This window comes from Taurulus bubalis, assembly GCF_910589615.1.
Source record: "Taurulus bubalis genome assembly, chromosome: 17".
In the NCBI taxonomy this organism is placed as follows: Eukaryota; Metazoa; Chordata; class Actinopteri; order Perciformes; family Cottidae; genus Taurulus; species Taurulus bubalis.
The window spans coordinates 16,361,079-16,378,368 of NC_136605.1; the positions used below are offsets into that span (position 1 = coordinate 16,361,079).

At 36.4% G+C, this 17,290-nt stretch overlaps 1 protein-coding gene and 3 gene segments (V, D, J or C); 1 reads left to right on the forward strand and 3 right to left on the reverse strand.

The window, feature by feature from the left end:
* Positions 1-1,124: 1,124 nt before the first annotated feature.
* LOC306749557 (immunoglobulin heavy variable 3-30-3-like) lies at positions 1,125-1,569 on the reverse strand. The segment is given in 2 exons: positions 1,521-1,569; positions 1,125-1,438 (listed from the first exon to the last, which is right to left on the reverse strand).
* A 745-nt stretch (positions 1,570-2,314) lies between these two features.
* On the reverse strand, positions 2,315-3,792 carry LOC306749558 (Ig heavy chain V region 1-62-3-like). The segment is given in 3 exons: positions 3,750-3,792; positions 3,537-3,653; positions 2,315-2,631 (listed from the first exon to the last, which is right to left on the reverse strand).
* Positions 3,793-4,667: 875 nt separating this feature from the next.
* Positions 4,668-5,095, reverse strand: LOC306749559 (immunoglobulin heavy variable 4-59-like). The segment is given in 2 exons: positions 5,056-5,095; positions 4,668-4,972 (listed from the first exon to the last, which is right to left on the reverse strand).
* A 7,634-nt stretch (positions 5,096-12,729) lies between these two features.
* cabp5b (calcium binding protein 5b) lies at positions 12,730-16,069 on the forward strand (the record flags this gene model as incomplete). The annotated part of the gene is made up of 6 exons (XM_079232681.1): positions 12,730-12,780; positions 14,330-14,360; positions 14,489-14,632; positions 15,337-15,446; positions 15,599-15,746; positions 16,041-16,069. 6 exons carry the CDS (start codon positions 12,730-12,732, stop codon positions 16,067-16,069), a joined length of 513 nt encoding a protein of 170 aa, XP_079088807.1.
* Positions 16,070-17,290: the final 1,221 nt, after the last annotated feature.

A 17,290-nucleotide genomic window follows, 5' to 3' on the forward strand; every position in this document is an offset into this window, starting at 1 on the left:
AGTGAAAACATAGTTTTCATGCCTGAAAATCACCTCTGCTTTAAATTTGATATTTAACTACACACTAAATTGTAACATTTTGAAAATGTCTCTGTGTTTACAGAATCTAACCACCGTTAACTTTGCTTTTTAAGTGTATAAATTATGAGTTTAGCTTTTTTGGAAGTCCTTAATTTTTCATTTTTTTGATCACTTCCTGTACTTCCTGACTGTATTTGCTGGAAACAGAAATACAGTGACAGCAGCCAGGATCATCTGAATAGTTTAGGATGAAAAGTTAAGTCTGATGCTGGTTTGCAGGTTTGAAGAAACGACTTCTGATGGTTTCAGTGTTTGCAGATGTTTGAAGACACATCCAGAGAAACATGGAGCCTTTGGAGGAAAACAGCTGTTCAGTGCTTCCATGACATTATGTAATGATAAAAATAGTTTTGCTTTCATGTATGTGGTTGTGTCAGACATACACACAATTCAGTATTATTATATTATTTCTATTAGGGCCAAATCAAATAGAAATGTTGGCAAAAATGGAAATAGATTTGAAAGATCAGGTTTATTTCTGCCAATAGGGAGATTGGGTACTTTTTCTTTTTATTCAGATAACTTTATTTCATAAAACAGTCATTATTCTCTACCCATCCTATGTTATACCCTCCTAAAGATGACCAAACGTGCTAAAATAAGTATTCATAGAATTCTGTCATTATTCAACTTCTCCTTCACTTTAGAGATCACTGCTGTCTTGTGTCAGAAATGGTTTACATAACAGTTTAGTACAATATGTGATGAAAAGAGTGAAATGCTCATACTTTTAAGTTGGTTTGTATTTTAGAGCAATATGAATCTTTTTCACAGTAATTTATTCATGAAATGTAACTTAAACGCCAGTCATTCAATAGTGGTACTCGAACGTTTGAGTGTTTTATTATTTTAAATTAGATAAGAATACAATATTTGTAGAAATGTAAAAGTATTTGCAGAAGTTTATTTTCAGCACCCAGATTGTTATGCTGTCTTTGGCCCTTTTATGAACAAGGGCCAAAGACATTTCATGGTTATTCTCTACCGTCCCAATATGAATGAGTAGATTGTAGGATTTTGTACAGCTGCTCAACCAGATCCAGTCACTGTGGCTGTCGAGCACAATAATAAACAGCAGCATCTTCCGTCTTCAGACTGTTCATCTGCAGATACAGCTGCTCTCTGCTGTTGTCTCTGGAGATGGTAAACCGGCCTTGAACTGACTGAGAGTAGAAGATACGGTCACTGTCATATTCGATAGTCGCCATCCACTCCAGTCCTTTTCCAGGAGCCTGTCTGACCCAGGCCATCCAAGAGCTGCCGAAGCTTAATCCAGAGGCTGTACAGGTCAATCTGTGAGATTCTCCAGGTCTTTTAATCACTGGTTCAGATTCTGTCAGAGTCTGACCATCAACACCTGTCAAGAGAATAGAATATGTGAAATAAGGTGGTGGCACAAATAAAATCTATGAAAGATAAAGATCAGAGAAAATCTTCACCTGCAAAGCAGATAGCTAGAAGCAGCAGTCCTGTCCTACAGTCCATCATGTTGAACTGTGTGTCCACTGTTCTCTGTCCTCCTCTCTGCAGTCAGATAAGTAGAGCTGGAAGACATCTGAGTTTTGCATTGACTCCTCCTCACAGGGAGGAGACGACTGGATTATTTAATAAAACTGTGGAATTAATCTCCAAGAGTCAGTCCTGCAAGTCAGCAGTTTAATGTCTGACAATGTTCATCATCAGTAACACTACATCCATATTATTCTGATCATACGGAAATGTTAATTTTAGTTCAGACATCTAGTACATTAAGGTTTATCCAAATGTGTTAATTTAAAGTTCATCTTGTGAGCAAGGTTACTCACCAGTCACTTTAAGCATAATGGGCAGCACATAAGAGTGTTAACAATAATATTAATAATCTACAGTTTCATTCAGATCACCAACATCTACTGGCTTTCATGAACATGTATTCATTATCATCTCACTGTGTTCTACAATTTACTAATGTTTTGAACATATTTTAGATTGTGGACATTTCACCTTTATTATTATGTTCTGATCCTCTTCGCTTTAGCAACTGAGAGAACTCCATTCTTTCTATAACTGTGAGTGATGTAACATCACAAGGAGAATACATATGTACTTGTGAATTTACAGTAAAATATATAGAGATATAATATGGATGTATCAAAGCACTTTTGCAGGTTGTGAGAAAACCCAGATTTCATTAAGTTCACATTGCTGTTTGTTGTCTGTGGATGTTTTTGTGCAGCTGCTCCCCTCTCTTCAGTCACTGTGTCTGTCGAGCACAGAAGTAAACAGCAGAGTCTTCTGCTCTCAGGCCCGTGGCCCCAAGGTACTGAGTGCTGCTGGGCACATCTTCAGTCATGATGAAACGGCTTTGAAAGGAGCTGCCATAAGTAGCAGAGTTGCTGCCTGCGTCCATCCTCCCAATCCACTCCAGAGCTTCCCCGGGCCTCTGTCGTATCCAGTGAATATAGTAGCTTGTCATGTCAAAACCAGATATGAGACATGACATCTTCACTGTCTCTCCAGGTCTTTTCATCTCAGAGGGAGACTGGTCCAGTTTGATCTCACTGCAAACTCCTGTAAGTACATTGTGATCATCATCCATCACACTAATATATCACAGGTCAGACATTTACAGAAGCAATAAAGACAATTCTTTCCCCCCTCACCTTGAATAGTAACTACAAGTAATAAACTCAAAATTATTGTATTTTTCATTCTGGGATAAATACTGTAGTTCAGACTATTTCTTATCTGAGTGTTTCAGAAATATATAAAACTGCAACGGTGTTCTGCCACAAGTTGCTGATGTTTTTATAAGAGAGGAAGAGTTTGCATAGACCTCCTACTACAGGTTTAAAAGGGGATGTGACACTGATACATTTCCATAGAGAATCTCTACAACAGCAGAGGAAACTGTAAGATATCAATCATCTCATTTATGCACTGATGGAAAATAATGGGACATATAGATATTTAAGTTATAGTTACATTCAACTTTATTTTCTATCCCATTGCATAAAAACAGGACAAATGTTGTCCCCATATTTTTTTAGTCACCCTAATACATACAAATAAATAAAAGAAACGTTTTCTTTTATATGTGAAAATGAAGCTTCTCTTTGTCTCTTCTATACTGATGCCGGCTGCAGTGGAAGTCAAATGAGACCTGAACATTAAATGTTATTGACTTCACCAGAGTTTTGGTATTGTTCACATTTTGAATGTGTGTGTGATTGAGTCACACGGTTGCTGGTTATTGTGCATGTCTGTTGGTGGTTTTATCACTGTGGAGCTCAGACGTACACAGTAATACACAGCTGTGTCCTCAGGCTGCAGATTCTGTCCTGTTAATGTTACTGAGCTAGTGTGTGTGTAGTAAAGGAACTTGTTCTTCAGAGCATTGTTTTGGTGAAAATTTCCTCCACCCCACCGATGTAAAATCCAGTCCATTGGTTTTCCTCCACAGTGTCTGATCCAACCTGTTGCATAGCTGTTATCAGTCAAAGAATAACCAGAGACCTGACAGGTGACGGTCACAGACTGTCCAGGCTGCACAACCACTGAGTCTGGCTGGATGAGATCCAGACTGTTCACACCTGTAGAAACACAAATCAACATGATCTCCATCAGACATCTGACTATTCAGAGTTTCTCATGTGTTTATTAGTGTGAATCCACTGAAAGCTCCTCACAGGATCCAGCTGCCAGCAGCAGAGTCACAGCTACAGAGAACATGTTGATGTTGAAGCTGAAGTGATGAGAGCTCTTCTGTCCTCTCACTGACACACACACACACACACACTTCACTTCTTTATGAGGCAACACACTAGGAGGCAGATTTGCATATTGATTATAGTAAATCAGCTGACTAACATATATTTAAATAATTCAAAATTAAGATGAAAGGTTATGTTCTTCACTTCTCACAGAACAAAGGTGGAACTTGAATCTCTGAAAACACACTTTAAATTTGTTTGGAAAACAAACGTTTTCGTACTAATTAACTTTACATGAAGTTGGCTAAATATACTGATTCAGTCACTAATGCATTGATGAGTCAGATGATAACTTCATGTCGTTTGATTGTTTAAAAAAAAAATAACAATGGCATTAGAAATGTAACTCGGGGCATAATGGAATATTGATACTCTTAATAAATACAGTTTATTCATTTCATTGTTTCAGTTCATGTAGTGTAAAAAGAGACAAACAACATCCCATGTCTCCAAAAGTTATTTTTTAATTTTTTCCCAAATTGAGATTCAGTGTGATGGAATAGAATGTCATGCTTTTGTTTCAGGGGAAACTCTGACAACACCTTTTAGCTGAGCTGAGTTTTGGAATGTAGCTTCTACCTCAATACCTGAAGACAATTCAGCGGAATTGAATTCATTGCTTGTAAAGTTCAGTTTTTAGCAAATAATGAACGTGTAATTCAGTTTTAGTAGTGGAAATATAATGCAAATTAGTAACCTTTAAGTATTTGAACTGATGTGACAGTGAGCTGGTGATAATATCATGAGCGGTCCGAGGGCTCCTCCTCTGGTGGCTTCATGTTACAAGTGTTCAGGCCCTGAGAGGTTTTTGTTCAGCTCTACTGATGGTTTGTGTTATTGTGAGTCTCTGGCACAGTAATACACAGCAGTGTCTTCAGGCTGCACATTCTGTCCGTTTAGAGTCACTGTTTTGCTGGAAGTGTCTAAGTCGATACTGAACTTGTTCTTCAGTGAATCTTTGTAGTGTGCATCTCCAGTATATTTCCATCCAATCCACTCCAGTCCTTTCCCTGCTGGCTGTCTGATCCAAGCTGTGTAGTAGCTGCTAAGAGAATAAGAGACCTGACAGGTGATGGTCAGACGTTGACCTGGCTGCACAGTCACAGAGGCTGGCTGTGTCAACTGTTCACACTTCACACCTGTTAATAAAGTTAATAAACAAGTGATTAAATTATACTGTGAAATAAGAACAACTGACTTTGACAAATCAATAAAGACTCACATCCAGCTGCTAACAGCAGCAGCAGAGCTGCAGAGAACATGGTGTAAGTTGAAAGTGAAGAGATGTGAGCGTCTGATGCTCCTCAACCTCCACTGAGAGTCTCATGTGATGTCTTTATACTGAAACTGCATCACAAGGAAGTTACTTAATTTGCATACATGGCATATGTGGATTAGACTGGAGCAAAGTAGAGGCACTTGTTATGATTATCATTACTATTTTAATCATCATTATTACAATTTACAGAATAAAAACTCCTCATTTTGTTAAACTGAGCTGCTGTTGTTCAGCTTGGAGTTTTGAATCGACTTCATTGGGTTTGTTTTGCAAAAACTGCTGTTTTGTGATTCCAGTCTTTTACAATTGCTTAAGCACAATTTTAAAAACAGGGCATTGTAACAGAACACTTCACACAACCACACACACAAGTGGCAGTGCACATCCAACCTGTTGCTAAACAATGCACTTCTCTCAAAACTATACAATCATTTTAAAAACCCAATTTTGTCAGCGTATGGCACACAGATTGTTCATATAAAATGATTCTGCTTGAACCGGTTACACACTGCTATGCTAAATCTATAGCTCATTAAACATTTTTACCTTTCTAATGATATAGTGTGAGTTTTAAATTGTCAGCAATTTTGGGAGAGTGAAGTACATAAATATACTAAATACACTAAAGTGTGTTGTAATACATTCATACATTAGTCAATCGGTCCATTGGTTCTATAGGTTCATGGCTGATTTAAAACAGTGCACATTGTGTTTAGCTATTTTCAATCCTTGAAATGCCTATTTTTATAGATTTAGTAAGAAATGTAAATATTGACTCCAGCATTGATAACAGTTAACTGTTAACAGATAACTGTTTCAATACAGTAGAGTCTTATCATTTAGCTTACAGCTCAAGAACATATTTAAGTGTGCAGTACCACTTTAGGGACGTCCATTTCCTTAAATAAACCAGTTCAAATAATGTCTTTAAGTTTGTGCTGAATAGTTTATTTTATGTAAAAAAATAAAGGTTTGTGATTAATGTGATGAGTGTGAAGAATTTGAATGGCTATAAAATGATTGTATTAATTTAATACAATTAATATTTAAATTTGTTGCAGTTGGTTGAAGCTTTTTCCAGCTTTCAGTTTCAGGTTGTGGCTGTTTTAGGCCACAGAGAAACATGAAGTCTCTAGAATGAATGGACGACTTAGGAACTGAAACTGTGTGATGATATGCAAAATACTCATGACTTTAGTGAACCGGAAATGGTCTGCTTATGTGTCAAATAATGTATATAAGCTTTTATATCACAATGAAGAAGAGTAAACAAAATGGTAAACTTGGACAGTTCAGTGAGTGTACAGTCAAAAAAGTTTGAACATTTATGTATTCTCTCAATCCACAGTCTTTACAGTACTCTGTGTGTATTGATATTTTAACTCCTTCCCAAAGTCATGCAAACTAATACCAGTAAAGAAGGCTTGTAAATGTCAGGGTGAACCATTATCTAAACCAGTTCACTACACCTGCTACTGTAGGGCGTCTTTTTAATGAAGCTCTGTTATGCTATAAGTAAGACTTGCCTATTTAGTATTTCTACATTCTTATCTCTGTTTAGAATTGTTTATTCAAACATTAGTGGTTCTCACAACATAGTTGCTGTTACTGTATTTACTTTAGTAAGTGAGGACTAATTATGAATCATGTGTGTTCTCTAGGATTTTATACAGCTGCTCAACCAGCTCCAGTCACTGTGACTGTCGAGCACAATAATAAACAGCAGAATCTTCCGTCTTCAGACTGTTCATCTGCAGATACAGCTGCTCTCTGCTGTTGTGTCTGGAGATGGTGAACCAGGAGCCTGCCTGACCCAGTGCATATAGTAGCTGCTGAGGGAAAATCCAGATGCTGTACAGGTCAAACTGGGGGATTCTCCAGGCCTTTTAACCACTGGTTCAGATTCTGTCAGAGTCTGACCATCAACACCTGTCAAGACAAACCAAAAATTAGTCACTTATTATAAGTTAGTAATTTTTTCAAGAAAGATTTAACTCAGTAACTGTAGATATTTACACCTGCACAGCAGATAGCTAGAATCAGCATTCCTGTCCTACAGTCCATCATGTTGAACTGTGTGTCCACTGTTCTCTGTCCTCCTCTCTGCACCCAGATAAGAGGTGGAAGACATCTGAGCTTTGCATTGACTCCTCCTTTTTGATTGATCTCTTCTGTTCAATCTCTCCTCAGAGCTTATTTCATATGATGACTCTCTAATGTGTTTAAATTGTTAATCTGATCTAAGTAAGTATGTAATACTTTATTTGTATAGCTTGTTTTAGATACACTGTCAAATAATTATGTAAAAATAGATTGAGATTTTAAACACAGCTCAATGAGAATCAAACTAAACTGGAAGGAACAAAAACAGGGATTAGATCTATAAAAGGCTTGCCTATAAAGTTGTGTTTTAGAAGCCTTTTAAAACTCTCCGCTTTGATCGTTTGGGGAAGATGATTCCAGAGGGTTGGGGATAAAACAGCAAAGGCGCGATCGCCTTTTGTTTTACAGTCGGAGCGGGGGATGAATAAAGCCAGAGATTTGAGGATCTAGAGGAAGATCAGAAATGTTTCTTTGGTGTAACGGAAGTATTGCATAGCTGTCATTCTTATGAACATGATCTTGTAATTTCTACTGAATTTTAAAGAGAGGATGGTATTACATTCATGATCATAATTTAGTTTCAAGGAAAATGCCAATATGTTTCAATTATCTTTTGTCTTGAAGCTTCTAAAATAAGATGAATTGATTTCATTGCTTGCAAACTTTAATGTTTAGCAGTGTATAAACAGTGCAGAGGCTGGCTGTGTCAACTGTTCACGTTTTACTGTTAACATGTATTTTTTGGTCACTAATCATTAAGTTATACTGTAAAATAAAAACAGCTGACATTGATAAATCAAGAGAAACTCACATGGATTATGCTGAAACTGAAAAGATATGAGCTTCTGATGCCTTCCCTGACAGACTCAAGGGATGTTTTTATGATTGAAGGACAAATAGCTAGTTAGTTTGTAAATAAAGGTGTGTCTGCACCTCAGTGGCTTAAGATGAGCTGCTGTTGATCAGCTTAGAGTCTTGAATCAATTTATTTATTTAGCAAAAAATGCTGTTTTGTAATATTCTTGTCAAAGCCTCGATTCCATATCAAATATTCATTATAAATACAAACATAAATAAAATCTATATTTGAAGAGTTTAGTGAGGTTGATTTCATATCTTTTTTTCATATATTTTGAGATCAATTGTGCTTGTAGCGGATTTGGATGCTATTGTTCTTGCATTTACATGAGTGAAGTGAAAGCAAGATAATCAAAATGAATATTTGAATTAGCTGCGGCTGTTTTTTTTTACTTTTAAAGGTTTCAGAATTTAAATTTCCGCTGTTTGAAACCACAGACATATTGAGAAGCGTGGAGCCTCCAGAAGAAAGTAAACTACTTTGGAAGTGAAACCTGAGATACAGTATGCAAAAAAAAAACTCTTCGCAGTAGTATACAGGAAAACATCTGCTGCCATGTGTCAAATAATATATATGAAAGTGCTCTTTCATACCACAAGTATAATCGGCTTGTAGCTCCGTCACTGCGAGCTAAACACTCAAAGTCACGACTGTTTGCTGTCCTGGCTCCTCAATGGTGGAATGAGCTCCCCATTGACATCAGGACAGCAGAAAGTCTCTACATTTTCCGGTGCAAACTAAAAACACGTCTTTTTCGACTATACCTTGAATAGGGAAGGTAGCACCGTAGTAGCACTTTAGTAGCACTTAGATGGCACTTTGTAGTTTAACTCTGTTGAAGAAATTGTACTTTCTTGATTCTTCTTGTTCTGAGTTTCTACTCATGTTGGAATTGCACTTATTGTAAGTCGCTTTGGATAAAAGCGTCAGCTAAATGAAATGTAATGTAATATCACAAGTAAAAAAGACTAAACAAAACAGTCGTCAGCTGTTTGTGTTTGTAAAAGCTCAAAATTTCGAGTTTCCAGCTATATCATCAGTTATATAATAACAATAACAATTATATTATTGTCATTTTTTGTGAGAACTTCTTTTGCATTACCTCGCAAAATAATTCTAAATGTCTTGCAGGAGAATGCAGAACATATTGCGAGGTAATTCAAAAGTAGTTTTCAAAAAATTCTCCGTGGAGTTTCTATGCCATCAGCTGGCCGCTGCACGGATGCATTTGGCTGTAAGTCGCCACACGGCCACCAAAACACCAACGCATCCAATACCAGAAGCCTACATTCCACTTTTAATGTGGGTTAAGATAAAAAAAATAGTAGTTTGTGACAAAAGGATGTTTGAGGAGCAGGAAAAGGGGAATCAAGCTCAGCCATCATTCTCAAGACCTTCTTATGCACCAAACATCAGGTGTGTGGCCCCTCGTCACCCATTACAAGCTGCTCAGTTCAAATAGAAACATACTCTTTGTCCCCACTCTCCTTTGAAAGAAGCTTTAAATCATTTCAGTGTTCAACAAAGCCCTGCTGTAATTATCACAAGTAAATTAATGAATAATTTCGGACTGTAGTGACCTATTTCAATATTATCGCTTGGATTTTTCTGCTGATTTTGCTACGGCTGCCAACTGTGCGTGCGTGTCTGCATGCATGCGTGCATGCGAGACGTGTGTGTGTGTGTGTGTGTGTGTGTGTGTGTGTGACATATTGTGAGTTTGTACTCCAGGTTGAATGCACTTATTGTAAGTCAGCTAAATGAAATGTAATTTAATATAACATGTGTGTGTGTGCGTGTGCGTGTGTGCTGCTGCCAGGCTATGTAATGCTGCTCATGTATCTCTTTTTGATGCCTATAACTTCTGATGAAGATGTATAAGCCTTGTATGATTCAACTGTGGTGCATTTAGGCAAGTACAGTGGTGATGACCTATTTTTACTTATTAAGTAGCATATGATTGGTTTAGGAAAGTCGATGCCCACCTGGTTTTCTCTGTGCCCCTGACCCAACTGTAATTTCCGCCAGAGGTCTTCTGGTAAAAAGTCCTGTTTGTGGGACCCATCTGCCTCCACTCCCGCCCACCAACTTTTTGGATATTGTAAAGTACGTCACTTACTCTGATTGTTGTTGTTTAGTCACGTGAATGCATTTTGATTTGTGTGTCCACCCCAAATAAGGCTCCTAATTTACTTTTCATTGGCATTATGTTCTTGATGAGCAACACACACAAAAAACATAATTTATGCCACTGTACAAACCAATACATTGCAATTCGTGAGTATTTCCTGAACTGCCATGATGCTGTGTTGGCAGACACAGACACCGCCACACACCTAGTGGGTCATCAGCGATGATTAAGAGGGAAACCTTTTTTATATGCACTTTGTTTTTTAGAGAATTCCTGCGTAGCTTTAACACATGTTATCTTCTTTCATTTTGTGTCCTTTCAATCATTATTTAGCTGTTACAATTTGTTATTTTTCTACAGTTTAAATATAGTATAACGTAGTATAAAATGCCTCACATCTGCCTTACAAAATAACAGATGGGAATAGTATTAACCGGTAGCCTACATTGTTGTAGAGCAGCACATGTTGGTAGAAACCAGGGAAAAGAGGAAGTCACAAACCGCAACCTCTTGTCTGAAACAGTATTTGCAACACGAAGGAGACAGGTGGTTGACAAGAACTACAGGAACACTTCGAAAATACCGTAATCAATCCAACAGCACCCCTGTGAGCTTAGTAAATTATGTTTATAATCAACAAATATACTATAACCAGCACCTCAACAGACATTAAAGGTTTGTAAAATGTAATTGTGCTGGGTTATATGTGACATGGTTTCTTTAAAGGGACTAGGCCTATTCAACACTTTACTCTTTGAATATTTCAAGCATAAGGATGATATAACTCGGAGTGAAATGCCACTTTCATTAACAATGAATGATATAACTTACATAGCAAGATAAATCCAGTCTGTGTCCTGCTTGTGATGTCAGATAATACTGATCCTGCTAGTATACAGACGTTGTTGTCATGTTGTCTGATCAAATTGCTTGTGTGCTCATTTATTTTAATCATCGGCTTCTCATGCAATGCAACAAACAATTCAGCTTTAAATGTGATCATTGCGTGTATAGATTTAGAATATCTTCTTAAATTGCACAGGAGCTTTAATTTGACCAATGCATATATGGTTATGCAATAGGCTGATGTTTATTCTCTTAACCTTCCTCTTGTGTTAGCTTTTTGTTACCATCTCTTGTGTTAACGGGTCGGTTTTGAACCATGTCTTAAATCAGCTGTAAAATACACTAAAAACAATTGTCTATCATCCAATTTGTTTCTCATCTCTTGGTTTCCTTGTTAGGCTTCCTTATCCATGAAAATATTGTTGTATGTTTTAATATGTTTGGTGTGGGCCTCTGGGCCTTTTCTTTGCCAGTATATCCCTCGATTTCCATTTAAAAAATGGTAAAATGGACCTCATAAGAATCATATAAATAAATAAAAGGTTGGTGTGTTACCTGACTATTACTGAGGGGTATTAGAACACATCTCTTAAATACATTTGTTTTATTTATTTTTTCATTTTAATCAATTTCGACCCATGTATATTTATTTCAAGAAAAAGGCTAAAAAGTATGTTTTCCAGCAATAGAACTTTAAATACAAACACAAAATGAAAAGCAGAACAAAATATTCAAAATATAGATTTGCAAGGTCAAAAAAACAACAACCAATCAAGCAAATCTTGTTTTTATAACTGGGTCGAAACCGACCCTAACAACACAAAGGTCATAATTTCAACCAGAGCATTTTATAATTTAGTGAAAATTGTTTTATTTTTTGAAATAGAGGTTCCTGACAACGTCAAAAAGCCTTGATGCAATAAACAAATTGTATGTGCTTCTTTTATGCATTTAAAACCTAAAACGGGTCGGTGCCGACCCTAACACAAGAGGAAGGATATGAAAATACAGTGAACAAGCATTCTGAGAGCATTTCATTTGTCATTTGTTAATAATCAGATAATGCTAGGATTAATAAACAACATACAATAATAGCAATTGCATGTATAGACATGTGGTTCACAATCCTATTAATATGGATTTCTTTCCCTCTTCACTTTCCCATCTGTTGCATTCTGTTTTGTTTCATTTGGTGGTAATGGATAGAAAGCTTTATCCAGACAGTCATTTACTCAACTTGCACCACATGAAAGAATGCAATGACTGCAACCAATAAGCAAACACAGTCTATTCTCCATTGGTTTCCTTTTTCCAAATAAATATGGATTGAAATCCAAAGATGAAGTGAGCTAAATAGTTGTATTATAAATTAACAGCATTTAGCATCTTCATAATATTCTAGTAAATGCTTTGAAAAAAAACACAAATAATGTTTGACTTTCTATGTGAAATTGTGTATATGTACAGCATTAAGCTTATCTGTCTTTTCTAGACCAAAGCTGCAAAGATAATCCAAATGGGACCTCATCCCTCCTCTCTGGCATACGCAGCTCACTGCTGATCGCACACAGACAGACTCACACAGAAAACAAGAAGCTGAATAATATAGCGGCATATAATCTTTTAAAAAATAACTTCTCAAACACAAGTATCCACAATCTCGACGACAGCCATCATCATGAGCATTAAACAAGCCTGCATCTTTCTCAGGAGTGGAGCGAAAAGACCCGTAAGTCAAAATTATTATGGTTTGACAGTTTATTATTTAATGTTTATTTGTATTTTGTATTAACAGCATGTGTTTTGATTAAGAGTTTTCTGAATATATGATACAATATATGTATGTTCATATATTATGATTAACTTTACCAGGAACATAAATCCTACTGTCATCTGTTGATCAATTATGAAACAAATATTGGTTTGTTACTTTTGTCATCCTCATATGATGTTATTTTAGATAAATGGCAAAAGAAGCTTAAAAGAATAATCTCAATATGGAATAGAGGTGGGGCGGTAAACCTTTTACCACTTTTTGACAACCTTTGCTGTAGTTGTAATCCCATAGTGCATACACTGTACATATGACCTGGGATCAATCAGATAAGATAAAAAAAATGTAAGCAAGGTTTTAACATGGCGTATTTACAGATGTTAGAGGCACACAAACAGTAATGTGTCAGGGCACTATTGCCAAACCATATTCCCACCAGAGATCAGAATCAGCTTTATTTGCTGAATATGCACATACAAGGAATGTGACATTTGCTACTCTCATGTACTTACACGTAAATATAAATACCACCTGCATGGGGACAATGACAAGTTGAGGTGATAAAGACAAAGAATATACACACAACGTAGTAAAAAGTAATAGAAAATAGGTGAAAGTATTTTTTATAAATGTATATATATATACTGTATATAAAAACACTGAGGACCAACAATGAAATAAGAAGAAAAAAAACTCTATATAGAAGACAAGTGTTCTGAAAATTGTAAACAATACAGCACATTAATGTGCAAAATCAGAAACAGCAGATTGATGTATATATATATATATATATATATATATATATATATATATATATATATATATATATATATATATATATATATATATATATATATGACGTATAATAGTCCAGGATCCTGTGCAGCTAAAAGCAGATAAAATGTTTTAATCCACATAGATATTCAGAATTGTTCTTTAATTTGAATATTAAAACATAATATGTCCGACACAATGTCCTAGATTCTAAATTAATTACAAATGTAAATTCCGACCCATATGTTTCAGAAATTAATACAAGTTTTTTTTAATAGTTCTCAATTATGATATACTAACATTATATACAATACATTCATGTGCACAACAATAAAACGGGGACACACAAATTTGAAACCTATTCAAAATATGAAACAACTTAATTCAATGTAAATAACAAATGTTAATAATGTGGATGGTGCGGGTACATATTATGATGTTATTAATTAAGACACTTTGGGAAACCATGTGACATAATAAACAAAGGTACAATTAAGTGCACTTTTAATATTTCAACAAGTGTGTTTTGCGTGTGCTCATTCCACAAAGACTTTATATTTCATATGTAATACAAATCTTTATATTTATATATGGAGTTTAGGAGGTCATTGCCTTGATACAATGTAGATTATTGTGGCTATAATAATAGTTGTACATGTTGTAGTAAAGTACTATATATAAAACATACTAAAATAATTTCATATTTATCCATTTATTTATTGTTTTGCAGACAAGAATTCTTACAAACGATGAGATTGACGGTAACGTAATTTTACTGACTGGCTTTCATACTTTCAGATGTGCTTGATAAAGTGCTGTATAATATTGTTCATCTTTATACATTTTTTGTCAAACGTCATCTCATATTTTGTGTCTGTATGCTCTTTAGAGTTACGTGACGCATTTATAGAGTTTGATAAAGATAAGGATGGTTTCATAACCTGTAAGGACTTGGGTAACCTGATGAGGACCATGGGTTACATGCCGACTGAAATGGAGCTCATAGAACTGAGTCAGAACATCAATATGAATCGTGAGTAATATCCATCGTTTTGGATACGGCTTTCTTCCTTTCTTCAGCCATTATTTTTTGCAGGTTATGGAGAATTTAAAATATTAAATTTTAAAAAGGTAATTCATTACCTCTCTACTGCTGTGTTTCAAACATGTACTTCTTTTATCTTTTACCAAAACGTGTTTCAAAATATTAGGAAAAACATCTCCGAGACTAATTTGTTTCTTTGTTTCAGGCAGGAAATGTGTCTTTCACACTCTTCTTAACAAATGGTCTCCTGAGACACAGAGCATATTTACACATTGGTTTTCTAACTTAGCCGACCAGTTGCCGGTAGGAATAATCACAAGTATATTTCATCTTCCGGCTTATCATTTGTCAGTGGGTCACACTCATTTTACAGCAAGATATCATCTTGGATATGTATCACATTTGACAGTTGAATGTGAACCAAGCAATGCACATTTATGAAGTATCCCACTTCACTGAGCTTTTGAATTAAGTCTGATATTTAAAACCAAGAAGACAAATAATTCATAGTCAAAGTTGTTCACGGTGCAGCAGAGTGGAACGCAACGTATCAATGATTATAGCAAGCTAAAAGCATGTCATCTTTTGAGGAATTCACAATGGCGTTATAGCACTCACACTTTGCTTCAGTTGTGTTCTCCGACTACTGCCTGCTTATAGTTATATTAGTGACATCATGTGTATTATTACAGTGGGGGGACGGGTGGATTTTGACGATTTTGTGGAACTAATGACGCCCAAGCTCCTGGCTGAAACTGCAGGGATGATTGGGTTGAAGGAACTTAAAGATGCATTTCGAGAGGTGAGCTCATCTCATCTTTTTGGTCTTTGGCACTCCACGGTGGATATTAAATGAACATACTATAAAAGCTGAAATATTGCAAAACAGTGTGTTGTGATTGCATAATGAGTCTGAAATGGCTAAAAGCTTTGAAATCTTTCCCTCTCCTTCAGTTTGATTTAGATGGTGATGGTACGATCACAACTGTGGAGCTGAGACATGCCATGACAAAGTTACTAGGAGAACAAACTAGCAAAAATGAAATTGGTGCAGTGGTCAGAGAAGTTGATCAAAACGGAGATGGAACAGTTGACTTTGAGGGTGAGATATACAAGCACACACAAACAGTAGTAGACTTTTTTATAGCCTTGCATTATCCTCTGCTTTCTAAATGCTAGACCGCTGAGTAGCTCTGTCTAACACAGGAGTTGAAGTAATCACATTTTCTTTATTCTCTCAAACACGTGTAATTTACCTGGTATTACTTTATGCATAATTTACATTCAATGCCAGAGATGAAAGTATAATATGTATGAGGAGTTGTACTAGTTCTTCGTTTGCTATAACCCTCCTAAAGAATTTAGCCGTTTAATAGCTTGTCTATTCTCTTTACAGAGTTTGTGAAGATGATGTCGCAGAAATGAGGACAACGGAATTAATGGTTGACTGTGAATGGAGAGGATGCCCTTTTATCTAATTATGCTGATGATAGCCTACTTCTTATGAATAATGTTACATTTCTTCCTGTTATTTAAGTGGCATCTGCCTCATACACAATCACGTGGAGCTCATTCATTTTAACTTTTAACGTTAATATTCATGCATATCAATATATTGAATGGTAGGTCTAGACAGCCACACTCTTAAAGGTCCAGTGTGTAGGATTTCAGGGGAATTATTAGCAGAAATAGAATTGTATATTCATAACTATATTCTCTTTAGTGTAAAATAACCTAAACTAAGGATTGTTTGTTTTCGTTAGCTCAGAATGAGCCCTTCATATCTAGGATGCCAGTCCTCTACACGGAATCCGACGTGTTGCAGTGTCATTTTCCTACAGTAGCCCAGAACGGACAAACCAAACAGGGGCTCTAGAGAGGACCTTAAGAGTTTTTACATTACCTGAAGGCCACCGCTTAGGAAGGGAGGGGCGAGCTTAGATGTATTAAATTGGTTGCAACCTGCAACCTCACCACTAGATGCCAATAAATCAGCACACTGGTCCTTTAAGTTCTTTGATATCTCAGTTCAGCAAATTTGAAAATTGTGTTGTCATCAGGTCTCCAGACCTGTCCCACAGAGCAGTGAGTCTTTGACAACTGTTTGAACAAATAAACATGTGAAATTAGAGGTCTGCGATGTCCAGCTCAGTAGGAAGCTGAAGTACAGAGAGTCTCATCAAATCTGTGTGTCAAATCCACAGTTTCAACAATTGTCACTGTGTTGTGGAGATGCTGTGGGTGTACTGCACTGTGGACTGGGTTTGGAGAACTATAGTAAAAACCAATTGGTATGCAAATGTAGTTGCTATTCATTGATGACACGCATACAATGTGTTGGCAGGTCTGTGTCTCAGTCACAAATACGACTTGGCTGTTGACTCCAGTGCTACATGAAAGTATTAGCCCACAAGAGCTAGTAGACCCAGACTTCTGCAAGGACACAGTTGCAGGGCTGAGGACCAATCTGTCATGAATAGTCTGCTTCTGTCATCCCCAGCTTTTCCTTATAAATCACAATTGGGCAAACCCCACCAAGAACAATGTGTAGGCAGCGTGGGAGAAGGCACTATGCGCATGCTTTTTCCTAAGCATGATCAGTGTTTATTGGTGGCGGACAATGACAACAGCTAATCCTTAATGCAG